This window comes from Neofelis nebulosa, chromosome 11, assembly GCF_028018385.1.
Source record: "Neofelis nebulosa isolate mNeoNeb1 chromosome 11, mNeoNeb1.pri, whole genome shotgun sequence".
NCBI classification, from domain to species: domain Eukaryota; kingdom Metazoa; phylum Chordata; class Mammalia; order Carnivora; family Felidae; genus Neofelis; species Neofelis nebulosa.
The window spans coordinates 89,730,744-89,755,577 of NC_080792.1; the positions used below are offsets into that span (position 1 = coordinate 89,730,744).

Here is a 24,834-nt window from a genome sequence, read left to right on the forward strand (position 1 = left end):
TTGTGTGTAAGCAGAGACTCCCCCGGTGGGGGGGGGGGGGGGGCACGGCTTCAAGTTCGGAGCTGTGGTCCAGATCAACTTCAGGAAGAGACTCCTCCATTCCCTTGACCTTCTGCGGGCACTGCCTGAATCATATAATACTTACGTCTGATGTAGACAGCAGGCGCCCCCTGCCTCGCCTGGCCCGGATGCCTGTCTGATGAGCGTAGCTACACGAAGCCCCATCCGCAGTCAGCGGAGGGCGGCCCCGCCAAGCCCCTTGAAGCCTCGGCCAGGCCTAGCAGGAGGCGCCCGCACTCTCAGCACCTAGACTGGGCTTCCTGCTTCCCGGGCTCGAGCTCCTCCGCCGCCCGTGGGGGCGCCTCACGTGCCTCTCCTTTGCAGAACACCTTCCGGACGCCGGTCTACACCACCTCCATGAGAAGGAATGCCATGGGAGTTGGCCTGGTGTTTGAAGCCGATCTCTTCACCACAAAGCACGTATCTCACTGGGTGCTGCAGGGGGTGTGCCTCACCCTGAACTCCGATTAACCTTTTGGGCGAAGGAACCCGCGCTTGTGAGCTCCGTCCCGTCGGCTCCGTGGGGCCTCGAGAGGCTGGAGCTGGGCTGATGCTGAGACTCCTTTCATTCGAAACCAGCCGTTTTAATCTCTTTCCATATAAATTGAGCTGACAGTTTTGTTTTTTGAAGCGATTTTTAAGGATTCTGCGTATTTGAAAAGTAAATACTGGAGAGCATTTTGAAATGTGTTTTCTTTCCCTTCTCAGAGGAAATGTGTGATTAGGCAGAAGTGCCCCACACGCCACTGGCACGAGTGAGAATTCTAATGGAAAATGTCAAGAGTGTGCTATTGACAATCCAGGTCTGTCTCAGTAGACGCCTCTCTTTGGCAGGAGCGGCCTGCTGGGTGTGGGGTCCGGGCTGACGATGCCAGCCTGGAGCAGAGATGGCCACAGTTGCCCACCGCCACCCCTCCCACTTCCCGAACTCTCTGGCCTGCTATGCTAGGTCGGGGTGGGGGCGAGGGCCCTGAGCTCAGTGTTGAATTCCTGCATGAGCTCCTACCCGCGATCTGGCCGGATCTGCGTGGGGTTGGACAGCCGGAACCGGCCCCCGGGGGGGTCCCTTCGTTCTGCGCACCCTGGGGCGAGCCCGGAGCCCTGGCCAGGCCCGCCGGAGGCGCCTAGTAGCTTTACTTCGCCAGGGAGGAGCAGGGTGGAGCACCGGCAGGGCAGGGGGCGGGGGCCGGTCACGGGCAGAACGTTCCCAGGGGCAGCCCTGGGCAGGGCTGGGTGACAGGGACTCCTCTTCCCGGAAGCAGAGCTGCCCCGCCCCTGGGGCCGGAGCCCTGGGAAGAGAACACGGGGCGAGAACACGGTAATTACTGGGGGGCCTGCTGTGTCTCCTCCTCCTCCAGCCTCCCCCCAGCTCCTCCCTCAGGTAGTTTAATAAAAGACACAAACCAGAAAGAGGCAGGTTTAGAAAATAAAGTTTGTTGGGATCTTGAACATTTTGGATAAAACTAACCAAAAAATATGAACACACATTCAGGTTGTGGTGACACGAGGAGTAACATCATCTTATTTCGTTCCCGCGATAGACACATACAGCTGCTCGGCTATCGGGGCCGCCCCGGGGGAGGCTTGGTGGGAGGTTACGGGGTCTCCGGGAGGGAGCAGGGGCTGCTCTGGACGGGCCGCCCTAGGAACTGGAGCGAGAGGGTCGAGGCCGGTCGGCACGTGTTGCTCCGGCTGTATAGTTAGGCGGGTTGACTATCTGATTTCATTAACGTCGAGTAGTGATGCAGCCTGTGGCCTGTGCTTTGTCCACGAGCGCATTGAAGTTACACGGAGTGGGATTAGAAGCGAGCGATTCGGCACACAGGTGTTTGGCCACGGCGATCGGTAAATAGGTATTCTGCAGCAGGGACATGATCGTATTCTGGTGTCAGTACCAGGGCAAAAGGAGCAGGAGAATAAGAATGTTGACGTGTCTGAAAAAAAATTTGGCATGCAGGGGAATTGGAGAAAAAAAAAAAAAAAAAAAAGGCGTGGATGAGTTTTCCCAGTAGTGATCACAGTGCATCGACAGCCAGGGGTGAAGGGTCGCCCGGGCAGGCTTCACACAGTTCTGTCCGTCCCTGAGTGCTTCCTCGCGGCCTTTCCTCCGTTCACCTGGTCGACCGCCAGCGTCTCCACCTCGGGCGGGGCCTGCGGCGGGGCGGCGTGGTGGATGCGGTGGGCCACCCCCACGTGAGCCTTGTGCTGCTTCTCGCGGGCCGGGCTGTGCGGCTCGCTCGAGCCGCGGTCGGAGGCGATGGGGGGGATGACCAGGGGCCTCTCCTTGACGAGGTGGACCTCGGCCGATTCCCGGGCCAGCAGGAACGGGGTGGGGTCGGGCATGGCGTCCACCGGCTCCCGCAAGAGTAGTTTCCGGCTCTCGGCCCCGAACCTGTAAACCTCTTCGAATTCCGGGTGCAGGGGGGCCGAGAGGCTCTTTTTCATTCGGCGGCGGGGCGTTTCGGGCAGCTTGTCCTTGGGGGGGGCCGGCTTGTAGCTGGCCAGCACGGGGCTCCCGGACGGGCTGCCGTCCGAGGTCCCGCCGGAGCTCATGAGCTTCCTCTTGGCGGCGTGCAGCTGCGAGGTCAGGTAGGCGATGGTCCCGGCGCGCTGCTCGAGCTCGCTCGACAGCATGTTCAGCTTGTGGCTCTTCAGCTTCAGCTCCTCCAGGTACTTCCTCTCGCGCTCCCTGACGGTGCTCTCCAGCACCAGGATCATGGCGTCCTTCTGCTCCAACTCCCGGAGCAGCTCGCTGTTCTCGTCCTCCTTGAGCTTCAGCTGGGCTTCCAGCTCCTCGCATCTTCTCTTTAGTTCGCTGCTTCGGGAAGATCCATCTCCTAGAGGAATGAGCCGAGGGACAGGATTGAGCGCCAACCCCTCCCGGAGCAGAGGCACGGAGACTGTCGAGGCTGGCCTCACCTCCCAGGGCGGCCGCGTGGAAGGCGGGGCTGGGGCGGGGGCACATTGCTCCCACGCGCCATCCCTGCCCCATCTCCGTGCCCTCCCCGCCGCCCCCCCCCCCCCACCCCACGTGGGGATCACGTGGCCTCTGAGCTCCCTCCCGCTCTCAGTTCTCTGGCTCCTTGCACAAAAGCGTGCCTCCAGAGCTCAAAAATGCCCAAGTCACAACGGGCAATTCTCCGGGTTTCGGACCCCGGCACGTACCCAGGAATAAACTGTGAGCAGATCCAGCTGTCTGCTCGGGTGGCATTTATCGAGCACCCGCTCCATTTGGCACGCCGTTGTGAGACCCAAACGTAGACTCTCTCCGTGTCCAAGCACAGAGCTCTGAGGCTGCCCCTTCCTGCCACACGGGTCCCCTCTCTCATCGTGTCTCAGAGGGCAGGTGTCCCTGTGCCTGCGCTCAGCTCTCCTCGGCCCCCCCGGCCCCTCACCGTGCGCCCACAACCAGCCGCTCAGGGACACCCCGGGGCCGGTGCAGGGTGGGAGCTGGCGTCTGTGGGCACCTCTCACGTGAGGACGCGGATCCAGGGCTGCGGGCTGATGTTGGGTGGCCCCGACTTTTCGGACGCTCCTTCGAATGCCTGCCTCTGCCTCCCTGAGACCCCAGACAGCTGCTCCTCGGTGACCTCTGTTCCCAGGGAGCAGCACCTCCCGTCCTGCCCATTTCCACTCTCCCACAGGAAGCTCTGCCCCACCACGTCCTCCGCACGCACGTCCCGTCTTTCTTTCCCCGTGGAAGCTGCGCCTGTCCTGTTCATCGCCTGCGGCAGAATCTCCCCAGCTGCCTGAGCGCTCAGTCACCGCGGCACTTGTGTTTTTGCATTTTTTCTTTTTTTAATTTTTGAGTAAGCTCTACACCCAGCGTGGGGCTCGAACTCAACCCTGAGGTCAAGAGTCACCTGTGCTACCGACTGAGCCAGCCAGGTGCCCCTCACTGTGGCATTTTTAAAACAGATTCTCAGGTCCCCTCCCTGACCCTCAGAATCAGAACCTCCAGCGGAGCAGCCCGTGTCCGCACCCCGTGTCCCCAGATTGAGCAAGTTCTGCATCCACTAAGGTAAAGAAGGGATTTCCAGCCCTGGGGAGGGGAGACGCCCCAACCAGGACCAGCTGAGAGCCGTCACACCGCCTCCACAAGGAGGCATCCCTGGGCCAATTGTCATCTTGAGCCCAGGCTGCTGATGAGGCTGCGTGGGTGGCTTTGGGACTTAGGCCCGAGAGCCTTGAGGAGCTCTCTAGGGGCCAGGGGAGGAGGGACTGGGCATAGGAGCTCCCTCCTCCTGGAAGCAGAGAGGGTTCAGGGCAAGAATCGTGTTTCTTCAGGTTAGCCTGGCCAGGAGGCGGCAGGAAGCGAGGACACTGATTTCTGTGACGTGGATGGCAGGGGTGCAGGACATCCTATTCTCCGGAATCCTCAGAGGCCCAGATCCTGGTCCAGGGCTTCAGGGGGTGAGGAGCGTCCTGCCTCTGCAGCGAGGCCCAAAGGGTGGGCTCCGGTCCCCAGGCCCCTCCTCTCATCGACAAAAGGACATGTTGGTCCCTGAGAGGCGTACTTAGGAGACTGTAACCTGAGTGTCATGGATGGAAAAGTCAATGCTTGGTGATGCACTGAGATCCACGGAAAGGCCTGCGTCTGTTTCAAGGGCTTGGGCATGCTCATGAATAGTAACTGCCATCGTGAAGGCTAGAGAAAGGCATCTTGGGGCGCCTGGGTGGCTCAGTCCCTTGAGGGTCTGACCAAAGTGTCTGACTGTTGATTTTGGCTCAGGTCACGATCCCAGGGTCGTGGGGTCGAGCCCCACTCTGCGCTGAGTGTGGCAATTTTCTCTCTCTCTCTCTCTCTCTCCTTCTGTCCCACTCCCACACTCATGCTCTCTCTCTCAAAAAAAAAAAAAAAAAGGTGTCTTGCCTCAAGTGTGGATTCTGCACACTTCCCCACTCTGTTCTGGGGAGCGAGCGTTTGTCATTGGCCACGGAGGCCCCAGTTCTATCTAGACTGATCTCTTTGGGGGTCCTGGAGGATTCTGGTCGAGGGGAAGCATTTCGGGGACTGCGGTCTAGAGAAAGACATTCACGACCCTCTGGGGACCATCCAGTAATTTGGTCGCTCGTTCAAGTAGTTTTTAGGGAGCACCTGCTCTGTGCCAGGTCCCGTATGAGGCTCGAGGGACAGAAGAGGTGGGACCCTGCTCCTTCTCCTCTCTCTTTAAATTACATGTATTTCTTGATGATAGAAGGAACACATATTCGCTGGAGAAAAATCAGAAAATCAAGAAAAGCTTATAACAGGCATTCCAAATATCGAAAGAAAATGAAGAAAATAAAACCGCTCCCCTTCTCGCTGCGCTGACAGCCCCTCGTAACATCTCAGGGCCCAAACTTCCTTCCCGTCTTTTCTAGAAAGCTCTGGTCACTTGTGCAACTCTTCCTAGCAAGTGTATTTTCTTCTCCGTGTGTAGGTAGTGCAAACAAATGGCACCAACATGTGCCACAACGGGAAGTGACACCGTCATTAACTTTCAGGGAGGACGTCCTTACCTGTCTGGTCCGCACTTTTGAGTGTCAGCTCATATGTTAAATCTAAAAAGGAAAGCATATGCGTTAATTGTGTATGGTTACAGTAGCTCTCAAAGCCTTCATCGGCTCTGAAAATGCAGAACCGACCTCCACGATCACCCCGCGCGTCCTGCCCAGACAGAGCAGGGCTCGGCAGCATCGGGGCAGGCGTGAGAAGGCAGAAACTGTCCTTCCTCGCACTCAGAGGAAACCCGCCTTCCCGAAAACACACGCCAGCGGCCACAAGGAGCAAGCAGCCTGCTCTGTACGTGACGCTTCGGGGATCGGTTCCAAACTGCACTGTCCGTTCCAACCACCGCATCTGAATCTTCTAAGCCCTCAGTATGCCGAGAGATGGCTTTGCAGCTTTACGCCGGGTGCCTGTCCATTAGGCAGAGAGGGTGAGCTAATAAGGCACCGGCGTGCGCTCTGGCGATGGCAGGCTCGCCCACGTCGGAGGGGAGCCAGAGCCCCCTCCTCACCCTGCCCCCGAGTGGGCCTGGCACAGCTTCCGAGCCGGCCGCCGTCTGAGACGGGCCGGATCACAGGTCCCCGCTCTGCCCTGCCGCGGAGGGGGTGCGGGGCCCCTGGTACCTGTGCAGTGTTGCTGCAGCCGCCTGATCTCGGCGTGCAGCCCCTTGAGGGTGCCGGCATGCTCCCGCTGGAGGAACAGGAGGTTCTTCTGGGCGCTGTGCAGCTGGTTCTCCAGGTTTGTGGCTGCCATGCTGACATCCGGGTGACCTGTGGGAGACACAGACACCGGCGGCCCTCCCTGACGCTGAGGGTTGCAGGGAACAGGCCGGAAGAGGACGCTGCCCGCTGACCGCCCCCCTTGGCACCGGGGGCTCACAGGCAGCATGAGGCCCAGCTCTAGAAGGGGGGCATCAAACCCCGGGCCCCCTGATTCCAAATCCTGGTCTTTCCACACGCCACCTGTACTTCCACAGACTGTGACCAGGACATCCAGATCGGCAAAGATTTCCCTGATGAGCTAGGCACCCACAGCTGCCTCATGGGAAGCTGGGCGCCTGGGCACCGGGGGCAACATTTCCTCAAGATGGCATCGAGTGCTGGCCAAAGCAAGCGAGGGGTGGGAGGAAGAGGCAGGGGGAATTCCAGCGGAAGCCTCTGGATTTCACAGAGCTGAGAGGAACCCCGGGTCTTTCTTTGGGAAAAGGGCCGCGTGGCGGCTGTGGGAATCTGGAGTCTGTCCCCAAACCCTGCCTCCCTGCCCGCGGTGGCTTTTCAGTCCTCAATCGTCAGCTGCTCACACAGGGCCTCAGATTCTTGGCCTTTGTCGTAACTCAAGAAACGCGGTGAAGTCTATCGGTCTTTCTGGAAAAGCTACCGAAGAAATTCAAGATGCCTTGCATGACACTGAAAAACGCAAAGGACAAAAGGTGGGTAATTAACTTATAAATTGTTCTTGTAAATACACAGCCTCAGAGCGCAGTTTCCTCATCTGCTTTGCCAAAGTTCCTCCCAGAGGAGACGCCACTTCTCAGATGGCTTCCAGTTTGTGGACAGACGGCTCTGGAGAAGACCACACACCCAGGCACTGTCGCCACGTTGGGTGACACCAATCGCTGTGCCTTGTAAGGTCAGTGACATATTTACACCCCAGCTCTGGAGCTAAGAAAAGCTCATGACTGGAACTCGACCCATGTCCTCACCGCACGGAAAAGCTTCCCTCCATCCCCCCGGCGACCGGCTTCGCTCCAGAGGAAAGGTAAGAAGGAAATCGTGTGGGAGGCGAGCCCGAGAAAGGGAAGGTAAAGGAGGAAGGGTGAAGGGAGCCAGGTACGGAGCAACAAAAGGACACTCCGGGCAGGACAGGGGCACAGCGCAGCGCCCGGCCGCAGGGTCAGCTGTGGACGTGGGAGATGCTGGTGGCGACTGAAAAACGCAGAACCCGTATTTTCGGGGCTTGCCGATGAAGACAAAGAGCGACTTAAAGTTGATCCAGAACTCGCGGGCCTAGGGTGGTAAGAGAGCAGCTCAAGGCACAGTCGTGCCGCTCAGCAGGACTCTCGCCCTCCGGCACCTGCCGTGCAATCTGAGTCCATCCCGAGTGCACGGAGCCTGGCGCAGGGGCACCCCACGTGCCACGCCTTCGAGTAGGGGTGTGGCACCAGGGGAGCCTTCAGGCTGAGCAGCCTTTGATTCCAGGGGCTTCCCGCTTAGATGCTTAACTTCACGGGCACGTCTTGCTCAAAGAAAATGGGAAACATGAAAATTTCAAAAACGGTTTTGTCCAGCATCGAAATGTGCCCGTTCACAGTCTCATCGCCTCGTGAATCAGCAGCTTTGAGTTGTACTTACTGATCTGTAATTCATTAGTTCACCGTGGCAAGCGCAGGAATGAGAAGGTGCCCTTGAAGCTCCCATTGCCCGTGGGCAGACAGTCTCGGGAGGAAGACGCACCAGGCGAGCAGGAAGATGCGAGTATGTAACGTGTGGAGCCGGCAAGGGAGCTGTGGCCGCTCCGTCCGGGGCCCCGAGGGCGGGGGGACAGGGTCATCGACCCCACGGCGCCTCACCTGACGGGCGCTCTCCCCTTCTCCGTTGCTGGATACGCACCAACAGTGCGGGCCCCCTCGGGCCCGAGGCGGCGAGTCGCGTCTCCAAATGGTATCCAAGCTACTAAATTATTTTCTATCAGCTCAAAAGGATAACAACGTCACTGACTTCCGGAGGACAAAGAGTCGCTGTAGCTTAAACAAAAAGCGATGCTTTAACTTTCTCATCCTTAGCTCTTGTGACATGTGATCACGGTCGTGACCTAATCCTAATCCAGTAAACGGGCAAGAATGAAGCTACAGAAGCATCCCGGTTAGGCCACGGAGACACAGCTGAGAGACGTGGCTAATCTGGAAGAAGAAAAGAAGGTGGTCCCTCGAGGCTTAGTTCAGAATCTCTAAGACACTCTGGGGTCAGAGACGCGAAGGAGCGTTTGTGACTCCCCCCTGGAGGGGTCGGCATGATGGCTGACGGGAAAGCTGCAGGGCGTTTGTGCCATGAATAATGCATCCTGCCTGAGTAAAGGCATTCACCCCGTCTTGATGATGTGTCAACCAGTAACGGAGGGCGACATTCAGAGAGCACGGCTTGCACAGCGCTGCACTTTGTGTGTCAAAAGGGCACACGCTGTAAAGTGTGGGCTCTCTGTACCGCAGCTTTTTGTCTTGAGGCAAAATCCCATTTTGTTTCTAAGCGTCGCTGGGAGCGGTCAGCAGTTTCGCAGTTATCGGCTCGGCCGAAGGCGGGGCGGCCTGGACGCTGGCCTCCGAGATGGGGCGCCAAGGGACCGGCACTCGAGGGCCCGGCCACAGCGGCGGCCGAAGGGCAAGGCCCACGCCGGTGGTGTGCACGGCTCCGCCAGAGGAACTCCAGAAGTGGTGGGAACAGGCGCTGAAGGCAGAAGGTCTGCCGAATAGGCTGCTTTGACCGTGATCTGGAGGTTAAGCCACACGCGCATTCCCCCCCCCCCCCCCCCCCCCCCCGGTAAAGTCATTAGGCACTAAATGTCTGTTAATGTGCTATTCACTCTATTGGTTTGGAAAATTAATGCTTGACAAAGGCTTGCTCTTCCAAACTCTGGAGAGATGGGTTTTGGAGACCCGGCCGAGACCGCCTCCCGCAGCGGGGAGGGACGCTGACACCACCTCCTGGTGAGAACGTGCTTGTAATGAAGGTCCTTGGAGAGACGTGGGCCCGACCTCACCGAGGCTGCTCTGTGGCAGCAGGAGGACAAATGGCCCGTCAGTAGCTCGTGTCCAATTCTCATCCTAATTCAAGAGTGATGTTCCTTCTTCGCTTTCAGGGCATTAAGGCTTAAATGGTGGCACGATCATTTTATTTACGGGCCATCTCCAGTTGTACCAGCACCAAGTGCTCTCCTGTCACTTATTGTCTTTTGTTCTCGCCATGCCCCCTGAGGAAAAACGTGAATATCGCACCAACAAGGGAAAACATACACCAGGAAAGGCCGCATCTGAGCCTCGCAGCCTCTCTGGGCCCTCAGGCTCCACGGGCCAGAATCCCGAAGGCTGCCGTGGGTCTCAGTTCCATGCACACGTGGAATGCCCACGCCACACCCGGTGCTCTGACACGGAGGGCACAGGCGCGGTGCCTCGCGGTGGCCTCTGCACGGGGGGTGTGCACCAGACGCCGGCGTACCACTGCTCCCCGGGGCAGGGCCCACAGGCTCTCCGTGCTCCGGGTGGGACGGACAACGGCCGGAGGGCGTTGCTGCCCTTTCAGTCCGGCAGAAAAGACTCGGCGGCAAAGCTTCCCGGGAAGCTGGCTGAGGGCAGGGCACCGTGCGCCTAGCCAGAGCCGCTGTGAAGCAGCTAAGCTGGTCTGAGGAGAAAGAACAAGGTACCCGTGGCGTCACGTGTGTCCCGGTCCTGGGGGTCCAGGCGTGTGCCCACTCTGAGAGCCAGGGCCACGCTCCCTCTCTGCCTCTCTGGGCTGACTCCGCAACGAGGCCGGGGGTGGTCAGAAAGCCACGCCTCAGGTATTACGGTGGGGAGGGACCACAGCCAGACTTGCTTTCGCCCCCTTTTAAACACATACGCTTTCCGTACCGTCCCTCCTAAGTGCACACACAGATCTTGCCCACATGTGCATCCACAAACAGAGCTCTGACCGCCTGGCATCCTTGCAATGCTCCTGGGATCCAGCCCACCCCCGCCCCGCTCCCAGAGGCCCTGCCTGCTCGGCCTGCCCCTCCCCGGGCTCGCCCCACACCGGTCACCTCGGGGCTCCATCAACACCGCTGTCCTCTCTGGAGCCCCATCTGCCGCACCCCTCCCCCAACACAGGGCCTTCCCGCACCTGGCTCCCTCCTGGCTCCCTCCGTCTGGAATGCTCTTGGCAAACCACCTGCCATCCTCTTGCCTAATGAACTTCCACTTTTCCTTCACATCTGAACTCCTGCATCACAGACGGGCTTCGGATAATTTTACAGTGCTTCCTAATGTTGCTGAGTGGAGATCTCGACAAGAATTACATTGCATTAATCAAAGAGCACTGCGGCAGCATTGATTTGAACATGACCTCATCCCATAATTTCTTGACATGCCAGAAGCAGTATTTTAAAGTGTCCCTGTACCACATTTCTTAGACTAAAAGCAATGGAGTATCTTTGATAGGAAAGGGCCCCACCATTTAAAAATGGGAAATTTCTTTGTTCCTGGCAATCGCAGACTTATCTTTTCACAAAGCCTGTGGAAATAGGGTAATAATTTTAGAATCCGAAAAAATAGCACACTAGCACTCACGTGGTAGCTGTGAATTAGTTATAAGAAGCTATTTTAGACTCTAGTCATGAATAAGTTATAACCCATTCACGTTAGGTCCTCTCACACTGCCAGCGATGAGAACAGCTCCAGTCCATCCTGACGCCGTCTCTGCGTGCCTCTGGCGTGGCCTGTGGCCTGTGACTCAACAGGAGCCGCCCAGCCCTGAGCAGACCGCAGTACCCCAGTCTTCTGTGACAAGGACCTATGTGGCCTTCTCCTGGGGACTTCATGTGCCCCCCTCCTGCGTGTCCTACAGCACAGGCACTGCCATAGAGACAATGGAGGTTGGCCAGGGGCAAAGGCAGCAAGTGTAGACATCAAATGTAAGAGGAGAGGAAATGATTTCTAACAGGGAGGTGGTTTTCCAAGCAGATTTATGGACTCAAAATGTTGAGGGTGGAAAAAACCTTCAAAATCAGCTAGCTATTCCAACTCCTCTTTATTTCAAGATTAAGAAACTGAGGCCCAAAGAAGATTTGCATAACACAGTGGAATAAACAAGACCAGAACCGACAAGCTCCTGAGGGGTCAGTGTTTGGGTTTAAATCTAAACCCTATCTTGTCACCTAAATCACCACAGTATCTAACTCATAGGGTTGTTTTAAGAGCAAAATGCCATCACTGGGGCGCCTGGGTGACTCAGTCGGTTAAGCATCCGACTTCGGCCCAGGTCATGATTTCACAGTTTGTGAGTTCGAGCCCCGTGTCGGCCTCTGTGCTGACAGCTCAGAGCCTGGAGCCTGCTTCGGATTCTGTGTCTCCTCCTCTCTCTGCCCCTCCCCTGCTCATGCTCTGTCTCTCTCTCTAATAATAAATAAACGTTAAAAAAATTAAAAAAATTGGGGTGCCTGGGTGGCTCAGTCAGTTGAGCGTCTGATTTTGGCTCAGGTCATGATCTTGTGGTCCATGAGTTCGAGCCCCGCGTCGGGCTCTGGGCTGACAGCTCGGAGCCTGGAGCCTACTTCAGATTCTGTGTCTCCCTTTCTCTGATCCTCCCCTGTTCATGCTCTGTCTCTGTCTCAAAAATAAATAAACATTAAAAAAAAATTAACAGCAAAATGCCATCACTTACAGTGTGTGGGTATAGTAAGTGCTCCATAGATGTTAGATATATTTATATAGTATGTAAATGCTATATATTATGTAAATACTGGCTGATAATTACATAAACATACTTCCAAACTGTTTACCGAGTCCTACCTGTGAGGTATTTCCAGAACATCATCTAAGTATGGAAATGAGCTGGCAAATAAATTCTAGTTACTTCCAAAGAGAGAAACATAAAAGCAAACAGAAACATTTTCTGGCCTTTATCTTCCATATGCACTGGAGAGAAGCATTCAGGGCAGCGAATAAAGAGTTAGGCAGAGCAAGGCACCCTCGGGGACATAAAGCCTACTTCTTACTTTGAAACAATCTAAAGTGCTCTAGGAAAAGCTAAAAAAAGGTCCAAGGCTAATTAGGCCATCAACTCTCAATCCAAAATACCTGCTTTTAGGAAAGGAAACTTACCATCTCTGAAAATGAACACTGACATTATTATCAATTCACAACAGTCCAGGATTAAAAACAACGTTTTAAGTTGTAGGGCCTATTTCTACTTGTGCATGTATTTAAGAAATTCAACTAGTAAATTATTTGAGAATCCCCAAGAATTAGGGCACCTAGAAAAAGGACATCATCGAGGGTGTGTAAGCATTCAACAACCACCCCAGAAACATTTTGGGAAAGAGAATGAACACCATTACAAAGTGGAAGCAAAAAAATATGTTGAAAGCAAAAGGTGCAATTATTTTAAGTGACAGAAAATCTTTATTAATCATTCTTAAAGAACTGCTTGTGTGTGCGTGCGTGTGTGTGTGTGTGTGTGTGCGCGCGCGTGCGCACGCGTGTGGGTGGCTAATAAAACAAGTGTGGTTAGGAGCTGAGCACAGGGGTCAGAATCTTGGGTTCCAATTCTGGCTTGGCCACAGCAACCAGGCTGTTTCCTCCTATGACATGGAGAGAGCAGCAGCACCTACAGGGCACAGGGATTGGGAGGAGAACATGAGGCAGTTCAGATAAAACACCGAGCAACAGGTGTGCTATACTGTGGTAAAGCAGTAATGGAACTAATTCTGGACTCATCCAAATGTGCAAACTGTGGGTGGAGATGGTGTTTTTGGGTCCTGTCTCTAGCTGGGTAGGTAGAACATCTTTTTAAAATGAGTATGTCTTGGGGCGCCTGGGTGGCTCGGTCGGTTAAGTGTCCGGCTTCGGCTCAGGTCACGATCTCGCGGTCCGTGAGTTCGAGCCCTGCGTCAGGCTCTGTGCTGACGGCTCGGAGCCTGGAGCCTGTTTCGGATTCTGTGTCTCCCTCTCTCTCTGCCCCTCCCCTGTTCATGCTCTGTCTCAAATAAATGATAAAAAAAAATTTTTTTAAATGAGTATGTCTCTAAAAGAGGAAAACTCCTGTCGAAACAAACAAAAAAAGCATCTTTTTTTTGGTAAGATAACCACCTCACAAAGTAATCTGAGTATCTGCTGATAAGAGGTTAGTATGGTATAGGTAAACTATGCAATTATCAGAAATGATAGTTTAGATAATATTTATTGACAAGGAAATATTCTAGGAGAGGTTAGGTCAAAAAATATATTAGACGTTATATATATATTTTTGGACATATAACTAAGGACAAAATCCACAAGAGATATACAACAAAATGTTAAAAGTGATTCTCTCTAAAGAGTGGATTATGGATAATCTTTAAAAATTCTATTGCGATACTCCCTAAAGCTTCTTTAATGATGAACATATACTGGTTTGTTGTCGGAAAAAAATCATAAAGAGATCTCTCTTCAAGAAGCTGATCTCTGACTGCCCACTGACAAAGCCGTATCCCATGTTTCAGTTATTTTGTTCCAGGGCAGTCTTGAGTTGCTGGAATTGTGGTTCATTTACCAGAACCAAGAATAATTAATGGGAAGGCAGTTTTTCCAAAAGCAACAACTCAGTGTCCCCAGGACAGGCAGAAAATGATCATGATGAGCACTTGAGGACCTCCCCACCCCCACGCATTATACATTCCTGTGCTTCTCTGACATTATCCATCACAAAACACAAGGCCCATCAACAATTCTTGAGACACTGACAGCCATTTCCTCCTGAAAGCATATGCAGTCCAACATTAAAGTTGTAATAGATGTGATTAGAGAGATCGGCAATTAGACACGGGAATGTGATACGCGGCTGTCTGGGAAGTCTGCAGTCACTAGGGGCCTACATGATGGATTTATTAACCAAGTTTCTCTGCAGTCTGATTAGCTCCTACTTTAAGAGTTTCTGTTTGGTTTCTATTTAAAAACCACACCAGGTGTCTGTATACTGGTAGGGGCTCGGCCCTTCCATTTGAAAACATCTCAGGAAGAAGCTCGTCCGTCCGTGTTGCAGATTGTCACAGTGTCTCTAAGCGGGCAGAGCAGGCCAAACTGGGCAAATGCGTGAGCTCCATGGTCTGGAATGGCGTGGCCCCGGAGCGCTTGCGGGATGCCCAGGGCGCTCCCAGAACACTGGGCAACTTAATAGCCACAATGCCCACACCCTGTGGCAGACCCTACCCCAGGAGGCGGGCACACCAGTACCTTCATCTACTGGGTGGGAGGGGTCACCGTCTGGGCAGAATGCCAGCACAGACTCAGCTCAGCACTTTCTACTTCAAAGAGAAAGGTCTTAGAAGTTGCCTCTAGGGAAGAGACGGCCAAGTGACTGATGGGTCTGTGATGGCTCAGCTCAGCCCTTCCTGCGCTCCCTACGTCCTCCTCCTGTCCCTGCACAGCATCAAGGATGACTGCCCTCTGGGGACCACCCGATAGCCTCACTTCATAACCTACAGTTGTGAAAACGTTCACAACTCCATAGCAATGCCACTTGCAAACTTCTAAGAAGTTGTCATCTGCAAAGATGGTCCTGGGTCAACAATTTAGGGAAATAAAATCTCACAGCTTCCCACGCACACAGTTCTACCCAGCTTTCCTTTAAAGAGAAGGGAAATAAACAGATCATTTCTGATGGTGGTGCTTCCATTTCTTTTTTTTTTAAATTTTTTTTTTTCCAACGTTTTTTTATTTATTTTTGGGACAGAGAGAGACAGAGCACGAACGGGGGAGGGGCAGAGAGAGAGGGAGACACAGAATCGGAAACAGGCTCCAGGCTCCGAGCCATCGGCCCAGAGCCCGACGCGGGGCTCGAACTCACGGACCGTGAGATTGTGACCTGGCTGAAGTCGGACGCTTAACCGACTGCGCCACCCAGGCGCCCCAAGTGGTGCTTCCATTTCTACGCTGACTACAGATTTTAATGGTTTACTGATAGATAGCCCAAAAGAGGTAGCGACCCAAATGCCGAACTGTCTTTTCACAATAATGAAACGGGAGACGCTCCTAAAATGTTAGTACTTGATGATCACGATCTAAATTGTATTTCCGAGGCTGAGAAGAGGTGTTCACTTGCTTTAAAAATATCTCTCCATATGGTTTGCCAAACAGATGAACCATTTCAACTGATTTAACTGATGGGGCTTCCTCTACCCATCTTGCGAACCTGCCTAATTATAGTGTAGGTCCCAGGGAAAGAAAGGTATTATTAACTGAAGCTCTATACACTTTAATTTAGCCAAGCTTTTCCTTTATTGCTTACAAAAGGTAAAAGTCAATTGTTTCATTAGTGCTAATAGAACATATTTAGCTGAACCCTTATGAGGCATCTGGGAAGATTATCACTTACAAAAAAAAGAGATCTTATCCTCATGATACAGGTGGAAGAACTCTGCCCAGTTCCAGTGACGTCATCTCCGACAGCTTCACAATTTAGTGCAGCAACCAAGCAAAAATGAATCACCTCCTCTGACTTGCCCTTCTACAAAATGGGCCCACACTAATTATTTCAGAAGAGTGTAAACAGGGAAAACATTAAGGATCTTTGGAATTATTAAAATAGTCTATCCATAGTCAATTCAGTAACTAAAGTCACCACGGCTGGGCATTTAATTTTAGTGATTACGTATCCTCTGATGAACACTAATAAAATATTTGCTTTTATTGGACACTTATGTCTATGGAATAACATAGCAAGAGTGCCAATAATGTTATTTATTTATTTACTTATTTAATGTTTATCTATTGAAAGAGAGAGAGAGAGAGAGAGGGAGGGAGGGAGGGAACGAGTGGGGGAGGGGCAGAGAGAAAGAGGGAGAGACTGAATCTCAAGCAAGCTCCTCGCTGTCAGCACAGAGCCCTATGCGGGGCTCAACCTCATGAACCACAAGATCATGACCTGAGCCAATGTCGGTGGCTTAACCGACTGAGGCACACAGGTGCCCTCCAATAATCTTAAAAGAAGATAAATCTGGTCTTTTAAGAAGGCATTTACCTAGATCTTCATTTCCGACAACCTTTTTTGGATGGCGTCAGCACGTCCACCTATGGCTGCACCACCCTTTGATTCTCCATCCTGTGATCTGACAGTCCTGACGTAAGATCATTCAGTTCTTTAAAAGTTTCCTTTCCGCGAGCTTTCTGCGCTGTGCAGAATAAATGAGGCATGTCTACTGGTGGCATTTCAGGCTGACTCCCATAAAGTTCTTCCTGCTCACAATGAGCCTTTATTATGTCAGGGCACGAGACAATTTCCAGAATCCCATACTCCGCTTCTTGAGCAAACTGTGCATTAGCTTCCGGAGAGGAGGAAAATTCCTCGCACAGCATCGCTCCCTTAAGAAGGCGTGTCACTTAAACGAACAGCGCTGAGATCCAGATGAAGCTGGGAGGGTGGAGGGCACTGCCCGGCGCGCAGGTGCTGTGCGAGCCATTTTAGGGCTCATCTTTGCAACCAAATTTGGATCATACTAGATAGACAGGCCGTCAGTTCGTTAACCCAGTGGGAATAAAGGAGAACAAATCGAAGTAAAATAAGAGGTAGGGCAGCTGTCTTTCAGAGATTAGCTATCAGCGGCGGGAGGAGAGCACAAGAAACTGGGGACAGTAAACATCACTGTGTCTTCTAAGGATTTTTCCAAGAATGGGACGCAGTTCAGTATTTTCTTGTTCTTACTGACCTTTACCTTTTAAAGGTCCCGATTCTTCATCTGTACCTCTGTCACTATTTCCATTTGCACAACTGTCCTTTGCTGTTCTTTTCCTCTTGTGCTTGACCCCTTGCTCCCACAATGGGGTTAACTCAATCCTTGGTTCATGACACGCTCTTTCAGGGCCCACTTTTATTTAGATACTTTTAATAATCAGCACCCGATGTGGGATGTGGCCACATCCTTGGGAATTAGCGGTTCACAATACCCAGATTTTCCATCCGATGCCCCAAATTCTTAGACTGGGCGTCTTCTGGTTGCTCTGATTCTGGTCAAGTCTGTTGGCCAGTTGGGAGCCTGAGTCGTTTTTCCTTCTGCTTTGCATCGCGGGCAGGACGGCTGCCTCCAGGCATGCAGGCAGCCGCTTTTCTTGCTGGCCCGGGGGTGGGGTGTGAAGCAGCTTCCGTGTCAGTGAGACAGCAGCTACGCGCAGGCCCCACGATGCTCTTCAGCGGGCTCTGCCCTGTTGTTCCAGGGTTTGGCCATCGCGGTACACGGTGTGCTGATGGTGACGGTGTCGGATGATCACCTGTTCTGCCTCTGCCCTGACACAGCCTCTGGGTCAGTCCAAGCCATCTGGGCAAGAAAATACTCCAAGACGTTTTCTCGTCATGAGAAGCTGAAAATCATCCATAAAAGTGGTAATTATGGCTATGGTATACGTTGTGTCGATGCACCAGGCTCACAGATAATCATTTCATTATTGAAACTATCGCGCAAGGTAGGTATGATCGTGACCATTTTTTAAGGAACTAAAGCTCAGAGGAGACACTTGCCTAAATTTGCAAGCATTCAGTGCATGAGCTAAATGCCCATTTATTTCCAAGGGGCCTTGGGCCTTCCTGTTCTCCCCCAATACCCGCGTGTGGCGTTCGGAACTAGGAGGTCTCGTGGCAGCTCTGGGAGAAGGTATGAGTCCCGGCTGTTCGCCGTGCGCTATGGAGCACGCCATCCAAGTGGCCGTTACAGAACGGAGCAGGGACGGGGGTGGTGATGACAGCTGCTGCCCTGCTAATGCGCCAGGCGCTGGGCACCTGTGACGAGGCCAGCTGTGCTGAGTGCCATCCATGCCTCGCCTCCTCAAACCCCCACAACAGCTCTACGGGGTGGGCACTTCCCATCTTCCCACTCTGTGTGCGTGGAAACAGGCGCAGACAGCTCAGACGGTCTGCTCTATGGAGATCACACCAGCCTGGTATCTTCCTGCTGCTTTGTAGCTCCCTCTTTCCTCTCCAAGGAAGGAGAAGCTGTGCTAATATAGGGCTACATTTTTAGACAGAAAAGACCTAGCCGTTGGCTCAGAATTTCTTTTAGCTGAATCTAATAGCGTTCGGCGACAAGATATTACCACGGCGTAACCTGCTCTACTGACCAGTGGACAGACGAGCCCCAGTCATCTATGAGCCCTGGCGACACAGCGGGGTGGAGATTAACCCCCAGGCGCTGGATCCAGGTGGCCGCGGTATGAATCCTAGTCCCGTTATGCATTAACTATGCAATTTTAGACAAGTTACGTATGGCTCCCTGTGCCTCACTCTCCTTATTTGCAAAACAGGAAAGCAGTACCTGCTCTGTCAGGGTTGCCATGAAAACAGTCCCTCCGGTGAGGTGCTATCCAACAGAACTTACTGCAGTAACGGAAGCAGTCCATTTGCTGCTGTCCAGTAGTCACTGGCCACACTGAGCCCTTGGAGGGTAGTTGGTATGTCTGGGAAACGTATCTTTTCCCTTTTATTTTTTTAGTTTGAATTTAATTCAAATTTCAGGGCACCTGGGTGGCTCAGTTGGCTAAGCGTCTGCCTTCAGCTCAGGTCACGATCTCACGGCTTGTGGGTTCGAGCCTTGCGTCAGGCCCTGTGCTGACAGCTCAGAGCCTGGAGCCTGCTTTGGATTCTGTGTCTCCCTCTGTTTCTGCCCCTCCCCCGCTCATGCTGTCTCTCTCTCTCTCTCAAAAATAAATGAACATTAAAAATTTTTTTGAATTAATTCAAATTTAAATAGCCACATAATGGCTGGGGTGACCCTACCGGTCAGCAGAGACATAAAGCAATTAGCAGCACACCTAGAACTGGGTGCTCGTTCCCACTCTTACTACAATACTCAGAATCACCCAGACAGGTGTCCTGGGCTCCCACACGCACCATTATGGGGTCTGCGGGGCCTATTCTCGCTTTGCACTGCAAGAATGACCTAACAGTTTAATCCCAACTGCTATCATCATCACACCGCCCCATCTTATGTCTTGCTAGCATTTATCTTTCTTATATTACCAGAATGCAAACTGCACAGACACAAGCGCCATAAAGAGTGCCTCCCTCTAACCATCCGAGCCGGCCCTTTGAGAAAGGGTTCTCTACAGTGGGAGTCAGCGGTGCTCTCACCCAATCTCTGGTCTGACACCCTCCCGTTAGGGTAGCGTGTTTTGTACTGCTGAGGTGAGAGGGTGTGGAAATATTTCTCCGACTGGCATGGGAATAAGGCAAAGGAAGGAAGGCTGGCTGGTTCATGCATGCCTTTGGGGAGTCTCTCTAATAAAAGACCAAAAACACGATCAAGCCACATAAAAATGAAATAAACTTTAATTTCAGTGGCAGGGACAGTGTGGGCTTGTTCAGGATATTCCATGGAGTCTGTGACCTACGGGATCTTGTCGGGGCAGCTTACCTACACGTGGAAACGTCATTTCTGTTACGGGCCAGCCACGGCAATCCCTGGTGCTGACGCCAGCACAGCATCGAACTCAGATGTGGCCGTGCTGCGTGCAAACCAAGGGCTCGGTCCACACCCGAGGCGCTTTCCAGTGGAGTCCGAAACTCAGAGATCAGGAAACGCTCACGCCACGTTTGGACGAGGCTCTTCCTGGTCCGCGACGAAATGAGGAAAACGTGGACAATGCAGCAGGTTTTCTGTAAAGCTGACTTTATTCCGTGCACGGGACAATTCTTCATTCTCCTTGTCCCATTTCCCAATTCGAAAGTGCACTGTTACATGATTCTAAAAGCCCGAGAACCACTCGAGTCACCAAGAGGTCCCAGTGAGCGCCAGGAGCTGACCCATCATCATCGTTTTGTTTTTTAATTTATCTTTGGAAGCTGACAGTGCCTATCAGAACGGGCCGAGCAACCCGTCCTCCTTTCAACTATGTGCCTGGTGGTCCCACATCAAGCCAGCGTGTGCTCTAAGTGCCCACTGTGCCCTCAGTCTCAGGCCTGCCGCTGTCGGGGTGTGAGACTCAGCCGCTAAAGCACAAAGAAAACCAAGTCTAAAGGACTCCTCACAAGGTATATGCCGAGTACAGCAAGTACGACGACCAGGGGAAGGGTAACCCAGGGAGGTGCACCTGCCGTGGCGTCCGGAGCTCTTTTTTTACCCGCCTGTCTCCCACACGAGGCCGTACCAATCCCGGGGAGGCCGGGTCCCGGTCACCCGAGCACTCCCGGTGCTGTCCACACTGCCAGGCATGCGGGGGCGCCCGGTGAGCGCTGAGAGGAGAAGGGATGCAGGGGCAGAGAAAGTTTGGTTTTGAGGAGGCAGCCACGAGGGCTGAGCCTTAAAGAGGGGCTGGGTTCACACAGAAGGGGGCATTTCTGGTGACGTGAGTATGGAGTTTTAGTCAGGAGTGACAGTGAGGCCATGTCAGACATGGAAGGAACGTTCTGGGGAGTGGTGGAAAATAAGGTTAGGTAGAAAAGCCAGGGCCAGATTTTAGTTGCTTATCAAAAGCCTCTCAGAAAACTGGAAATTAAAGAGAAAGAAAATGGGGGGGGGCACTGAGATTTTAGCCAATAGAGGCAAAACCTGTACTAAAGAGCGTTTAGTCCAGTGGGGCTGTTGCAGGATTGTGAAGGCAAGAGCCCTGACAGCACGCCCTCCCACTCTGGGGAAACGGCATCACACAGAAGCACCTGCACGGAGCGTTCGTGCCTCGCCATGCCCTTTATACACACTCTCAGAAGTAGACACGATTGTCCTCATCTTCCACGCTAACAAGCTTCGACGAGTTCAAGAAGTTTCTTACAGTCATAGCTAGCCAGCGGCAGGGCTGGGCTTCACCCCCGGCCCGGCCGACTCCGACTCCGAGGCCACTCCCTGAGCCGTGGACGCCGCTGCTCTGCCCAGATGAAGGCAGAGGGATGCACGAAGGCTTCAAAGCGCATGCCCTGCAGACGCACATCACTTGCCCTGTTAGTTCACTTGTCCATTTGTCCAAAGGCCTCTTCTGCCCTGTTCTTTCCCCATATTTTAAGTTTTAAGCTTCTCAGGTCTATTCTTTTTTTTTGGGGGGGGGGTGCTAACTAGAACTCCAGTGCTTACTCTTGAGGATGCTGCTCGTGAAAAAAAAATCCCAGAAGAAGAGAAAATGTTTTTCATAATAAATGTTCTTCCTAAAGCTGCACTTCCTAAAGCAGACACTTCTCAGTGCCTGGGTTAAGAAGCTAGCTGGGTTAAAGAACCACAACCTTATTCTGCCCTTCTATCTGGAAATGCGTACTTCTGTTTCACTACCAAGCAAGTATTTTAAGACAACTGGACTTTAGAGAAGGTTGCTAATTCACTTAAAATGTAACTTTTCATTTCTAAAAGTTTGCTTTTCTAATTGGTTACCTTACTGATAATTTATTGTTTTAGTAATACAATTTAAAGTGACATTTCTCTTTTTTTTCGGGGGGGGGCAGGAGGGGCAGCAGGAGAGGGAGAGAGAGAATCTTAAGCAGGCTCCATGCTCAATGCAGAGCCTGACTCAGGCCTTGATCTCACAACAATGAGATCATGACCTGAGCTGAAACCGAGTCGGACACTTAACCGACTGAGCCGCGCGGATGCCCCTGAAGTGACATTTCTTTTGTGAAGATATAGAAACCTTTAAGGTCTTGGTTAGTTAGAGAGGGGCCTGGGATTTCCCTCTTCCTACAGAAGAGATGTAGACACTGACAAATTCCTTATTTGGAGTTGTGCGTGTGCCCATCCAAATCCACCATCGGTGCCACACCCAGATAGCTGCACAGAATGGGGAGTAGAGAGAAGAAGGTGCCTCCTTGATGAGGTGAGTGGAGCCCGGCAGAGGCTGGGAGAAGTGGTGACCCTCTGGGTCTTGGTGAAGAGCTGGCCTGCTTCTGCAACCTGACTCTAACCTGCTCTCCAGAAGAGCTTCTTGGCTCTCAGAGAGTCTACACAGCACGTCGTGTACGTATGCTTACAGCACTCAGACTTAAAGGGAGAACTCAGGGATTCCATCCTCTTTTTTTTTTTTTTTTTAATTTTTTTTTTTCAACGGTTTTTATTTATTTTTGGGACAGAGAGAGACAGACCATGAACGGGGGAGGGGCAGAGAGAGAGGGAGACACAGAATCGGAAACAGGCTCCAGGCTCCGAGCCATCAGCCCAGAGCCCGACGCGGGGCTCGAACTCACGGACCGCGAGATCGTGACCTGGCTGAAGTCGGACGCTTAACCGACTGCGCCACCCAGGCGCCCCAGGGATTCCATCCTCTTGATGAACTCCATATGAGAGTTTGACCCAGTGAGAGCAGTGGTTCTCATCCGGGTACTCGTGCCCTCAGGGTGGACAGCTGGGGTCGTCACAGTGTGGTAAGGGGCACGTCTGGCATCCAGTGGACAGAGGACAGGGACGCCGTGAAACAGCCCGCAGTGGCCGGGACGGCCCTCGCAACAGAAACAGCAGTACCGCAGCTACAAACCCTGGGCTCCAGTCCTTCTGACTGGAGGCAGGCCTTTTTTCTTTGGACTTGAGGTTTCCTCTGCTCTCCTCCGGTTTCCCGGATTGCCAGTAAACGACGGCGCGTGGATGGAGCTCGCGGGACAGACAAGCCCCAGCCACGGGAGGCGTTCTCCCTGTAATAATGTGCTGACCCTGGAGGGAAAGGCAGCTGCGGCGCAAGCCTACCAGGGCACCTGTGAGAGCCTCTCCCTCGCTTCTGGAGCCCCCGGCGGAGGCCGGTGTGCGCAGAGGCGCTGCTTCCCCGGCTCACCATGCTGGTCAGAATATGCGCGCGTCCTTTCTCTTGCTTGGAAGGGAAGGGCCGCGTGTAAACTCCGATTTGTTTAAGAACATAAGTTCTTCTTTTTAAGTGTAAGATGCTGTGTTGCCCCTACGGGTGCTTAAGTGAACCGAGAAGTGAAGGGGGTGAGTGTGAGAGAATTCTGGAACCCCACGTAGGGACCCCAGGATCACGGTTATAAAAGTGAGGTTTCTAGAGACGTTAAATGGATGGATTAAGGTTGACCCAACATGCACTCTCCGTGGGAGTACTTTCATCTAGAACAGCTCGTGAATCTCTAGGAAATTTTGATGATTACAGGCTTTAACATTTCTTGAATGCAACGGAATTCCTGTTTTTAAGGAGACCACTAAATACTTATATAAAGACTGCCAAGAAATTTACAAAATCATGCCAAAACTCCTTATATTTTATGTGTACTGGCACTTTAAGAAAAGCTTTCCAGGCTGGGAAAAATGAAAGAACAGGCTCCACGATCACCAGGAAACACTGTTTATGAAAAGAGCCATAATTTAAACTTTGTTATTTACACAAATGTATTGGAGAAATTACATAAATTAGTGTTGAGCTGGTAAATCTTAAAATGGTTTTCTACTTGGAAAAGGTCTCTTCCAAAGTAAAAACAATTCTGTTAAAAAAAAATCCAACTTTAGAAATAAAATTTAAAGACACAAGTACAAATCAAAAAGCCACCCTTTAAAAAAAAAAAAGTGTTCCAACATAACATGGAAGACAGCATAAAAGAGATAAGTTATTTAAGTGCCCTCAGGACTCCTGAGGCAAATCCTCTGACGGTTTTGTGAACTTGGGGGTGTAAAGGAAGGGCCTATCTCCCTCGGTGGGGTGCGGGGGGTACACAAAGCATCACACTTCATTTTCTCAACAAAGCAAGGGGGGACACCTGGAATACTCCAATGAATACAACATTACACGTCCTGCTATCGCGGAACTGACCTGTGGGAGTGGGGAGGCACAGACAACCCTACACACATCAATTCATACCAAAAAGTAGGATAGTTGCACAAAGTCCAAATTAAATTGTCCTTCATAAATCCCTTCCAGTTGCCTTGCAAATCAGCTCACGGTCACCAAACCATCATTTAAGAGTAGGTAAATCTAAACATGAGCATACAACTGACAAGTGAACTACGTCTTGAGAAACTAGTATAATTTGCTTTTTAAAAATCTTAGACAGTATTACATATAGGATAAGATTATTCAACTTCCATTAGCTAAGCAATGTTTTAAGATGCCATATTTCTTCTGGCAAATTCTTAGTCAACAACTGCATTATTCTCTAATGTAAATTATATTTTCTAAAATCCCTACTTCCCTTTGGACTAGAAGACTGCTGAGATAATTAGTTAATACTCTATATTTGCAGAAAGGTGTATGGAGAAATTACGATTCGAACAGGAAAAAACCAGACCTTATCACCTCACAATCCCCATGGGTCATCTGCTAGGTACTTCTGAGCACTTATTCTTAAAGCTCAAATTAAGATGGTAAAACCAACTGATGTATCGTGGACATCTGGTATATTCGATAACATTTACAAACCACGATTTTAAATCTCTACTATACTATCATTTAAATAAACTGTTTGGAATGACTCTGTGTGTCCGATATATTAAAGCACATCAATAAGCACTTGTGTACAATTGGGGGGACGAGAAAGTTAGTCTCTGGATGCAATCTGTTTTCAGCAAAGAAGAATCTTTGTTCATCTCTGCCTCTGCACACTCTGTCCAGAAGACAAAATGTACTGTCCTCACTGGAATACGCAATCCCGCGTGTCTTTCTCACT

At 52.0% G+C, this 24,834-nt stretch overlaps 2 protein-coding genes and 1 long non-coding RNA gene across 4 annotated transcripts in view; 2 read left to right on the forward strand and 1 right to left on the reverse strand.

The window, feature by feature from the left end:
* The window catches only part of DNAH10 (dynein axonemal heavy chain 10), a 152,141-nt gene extending 151,403 nt beyond the window's left edge, over positions 1–738 (forward strand). Inside the window, exon 79 of the mRNA XM_058691462.1 lies at positions 385–738. Within this exon, the coding sequence (XP_058547445.1) occupies positions 385–531 (147 nt within the window). The 3' untranslated portion in view covers positions 532–738. The remainder of the gene's footprint in view (positions 1–384) is intronic.
* A 736-nt stretch (positions 739–1,474) lies between these two features.
* Positions 1,475–24,834, reverse strand: part of CCDC92 (coiled-coil domain containing 92) — a 30,757-nt gene continuing 7,397 nt past the window's right edge. The window contains exons 1-4 of one of the 2 annotated variants that reach the window (XM_058691464.1): positions 16,294–16,592; positions 6,175–6,321; positions 5,563–5,604; positions 1,475–2,897 (exon numbers count right to left, since the gene is read on the reverse strand). In XM_058691464.1, the coding sequence (XP_058547447.1) occupies positions 2,122–2,897; positions 5,563–5,604; positions 6,175–6,304 (948 nt within the window). In that variant the 5' untranslated portion in view covers positions 6,305–6,321; positions 16,294–16,592 and the 3' untranslated portion in view covers positions 1,475–2,121. Of the gene's footprint in view, positions 2,898–5,562; positions 5,605–6,174; positions 6,322–16,293; positions 16,593–24,834 lie in introns of those variants that run through there. The other variant, XM_058691463.1, reaches the window with a different exon arrangement.
* LOC131489464 (uncharacterized) lies at positions 16,591–19,056 on the forward strand. Its single transcript, XR_009250572.1, has 3 exons — positions 16,591–16,838; positions 17,484–18,470; positions 18,564–19,056. It is a non-coding gene; the product is annotated as an uncharacterized LOC131489464 (long non-coding RNA).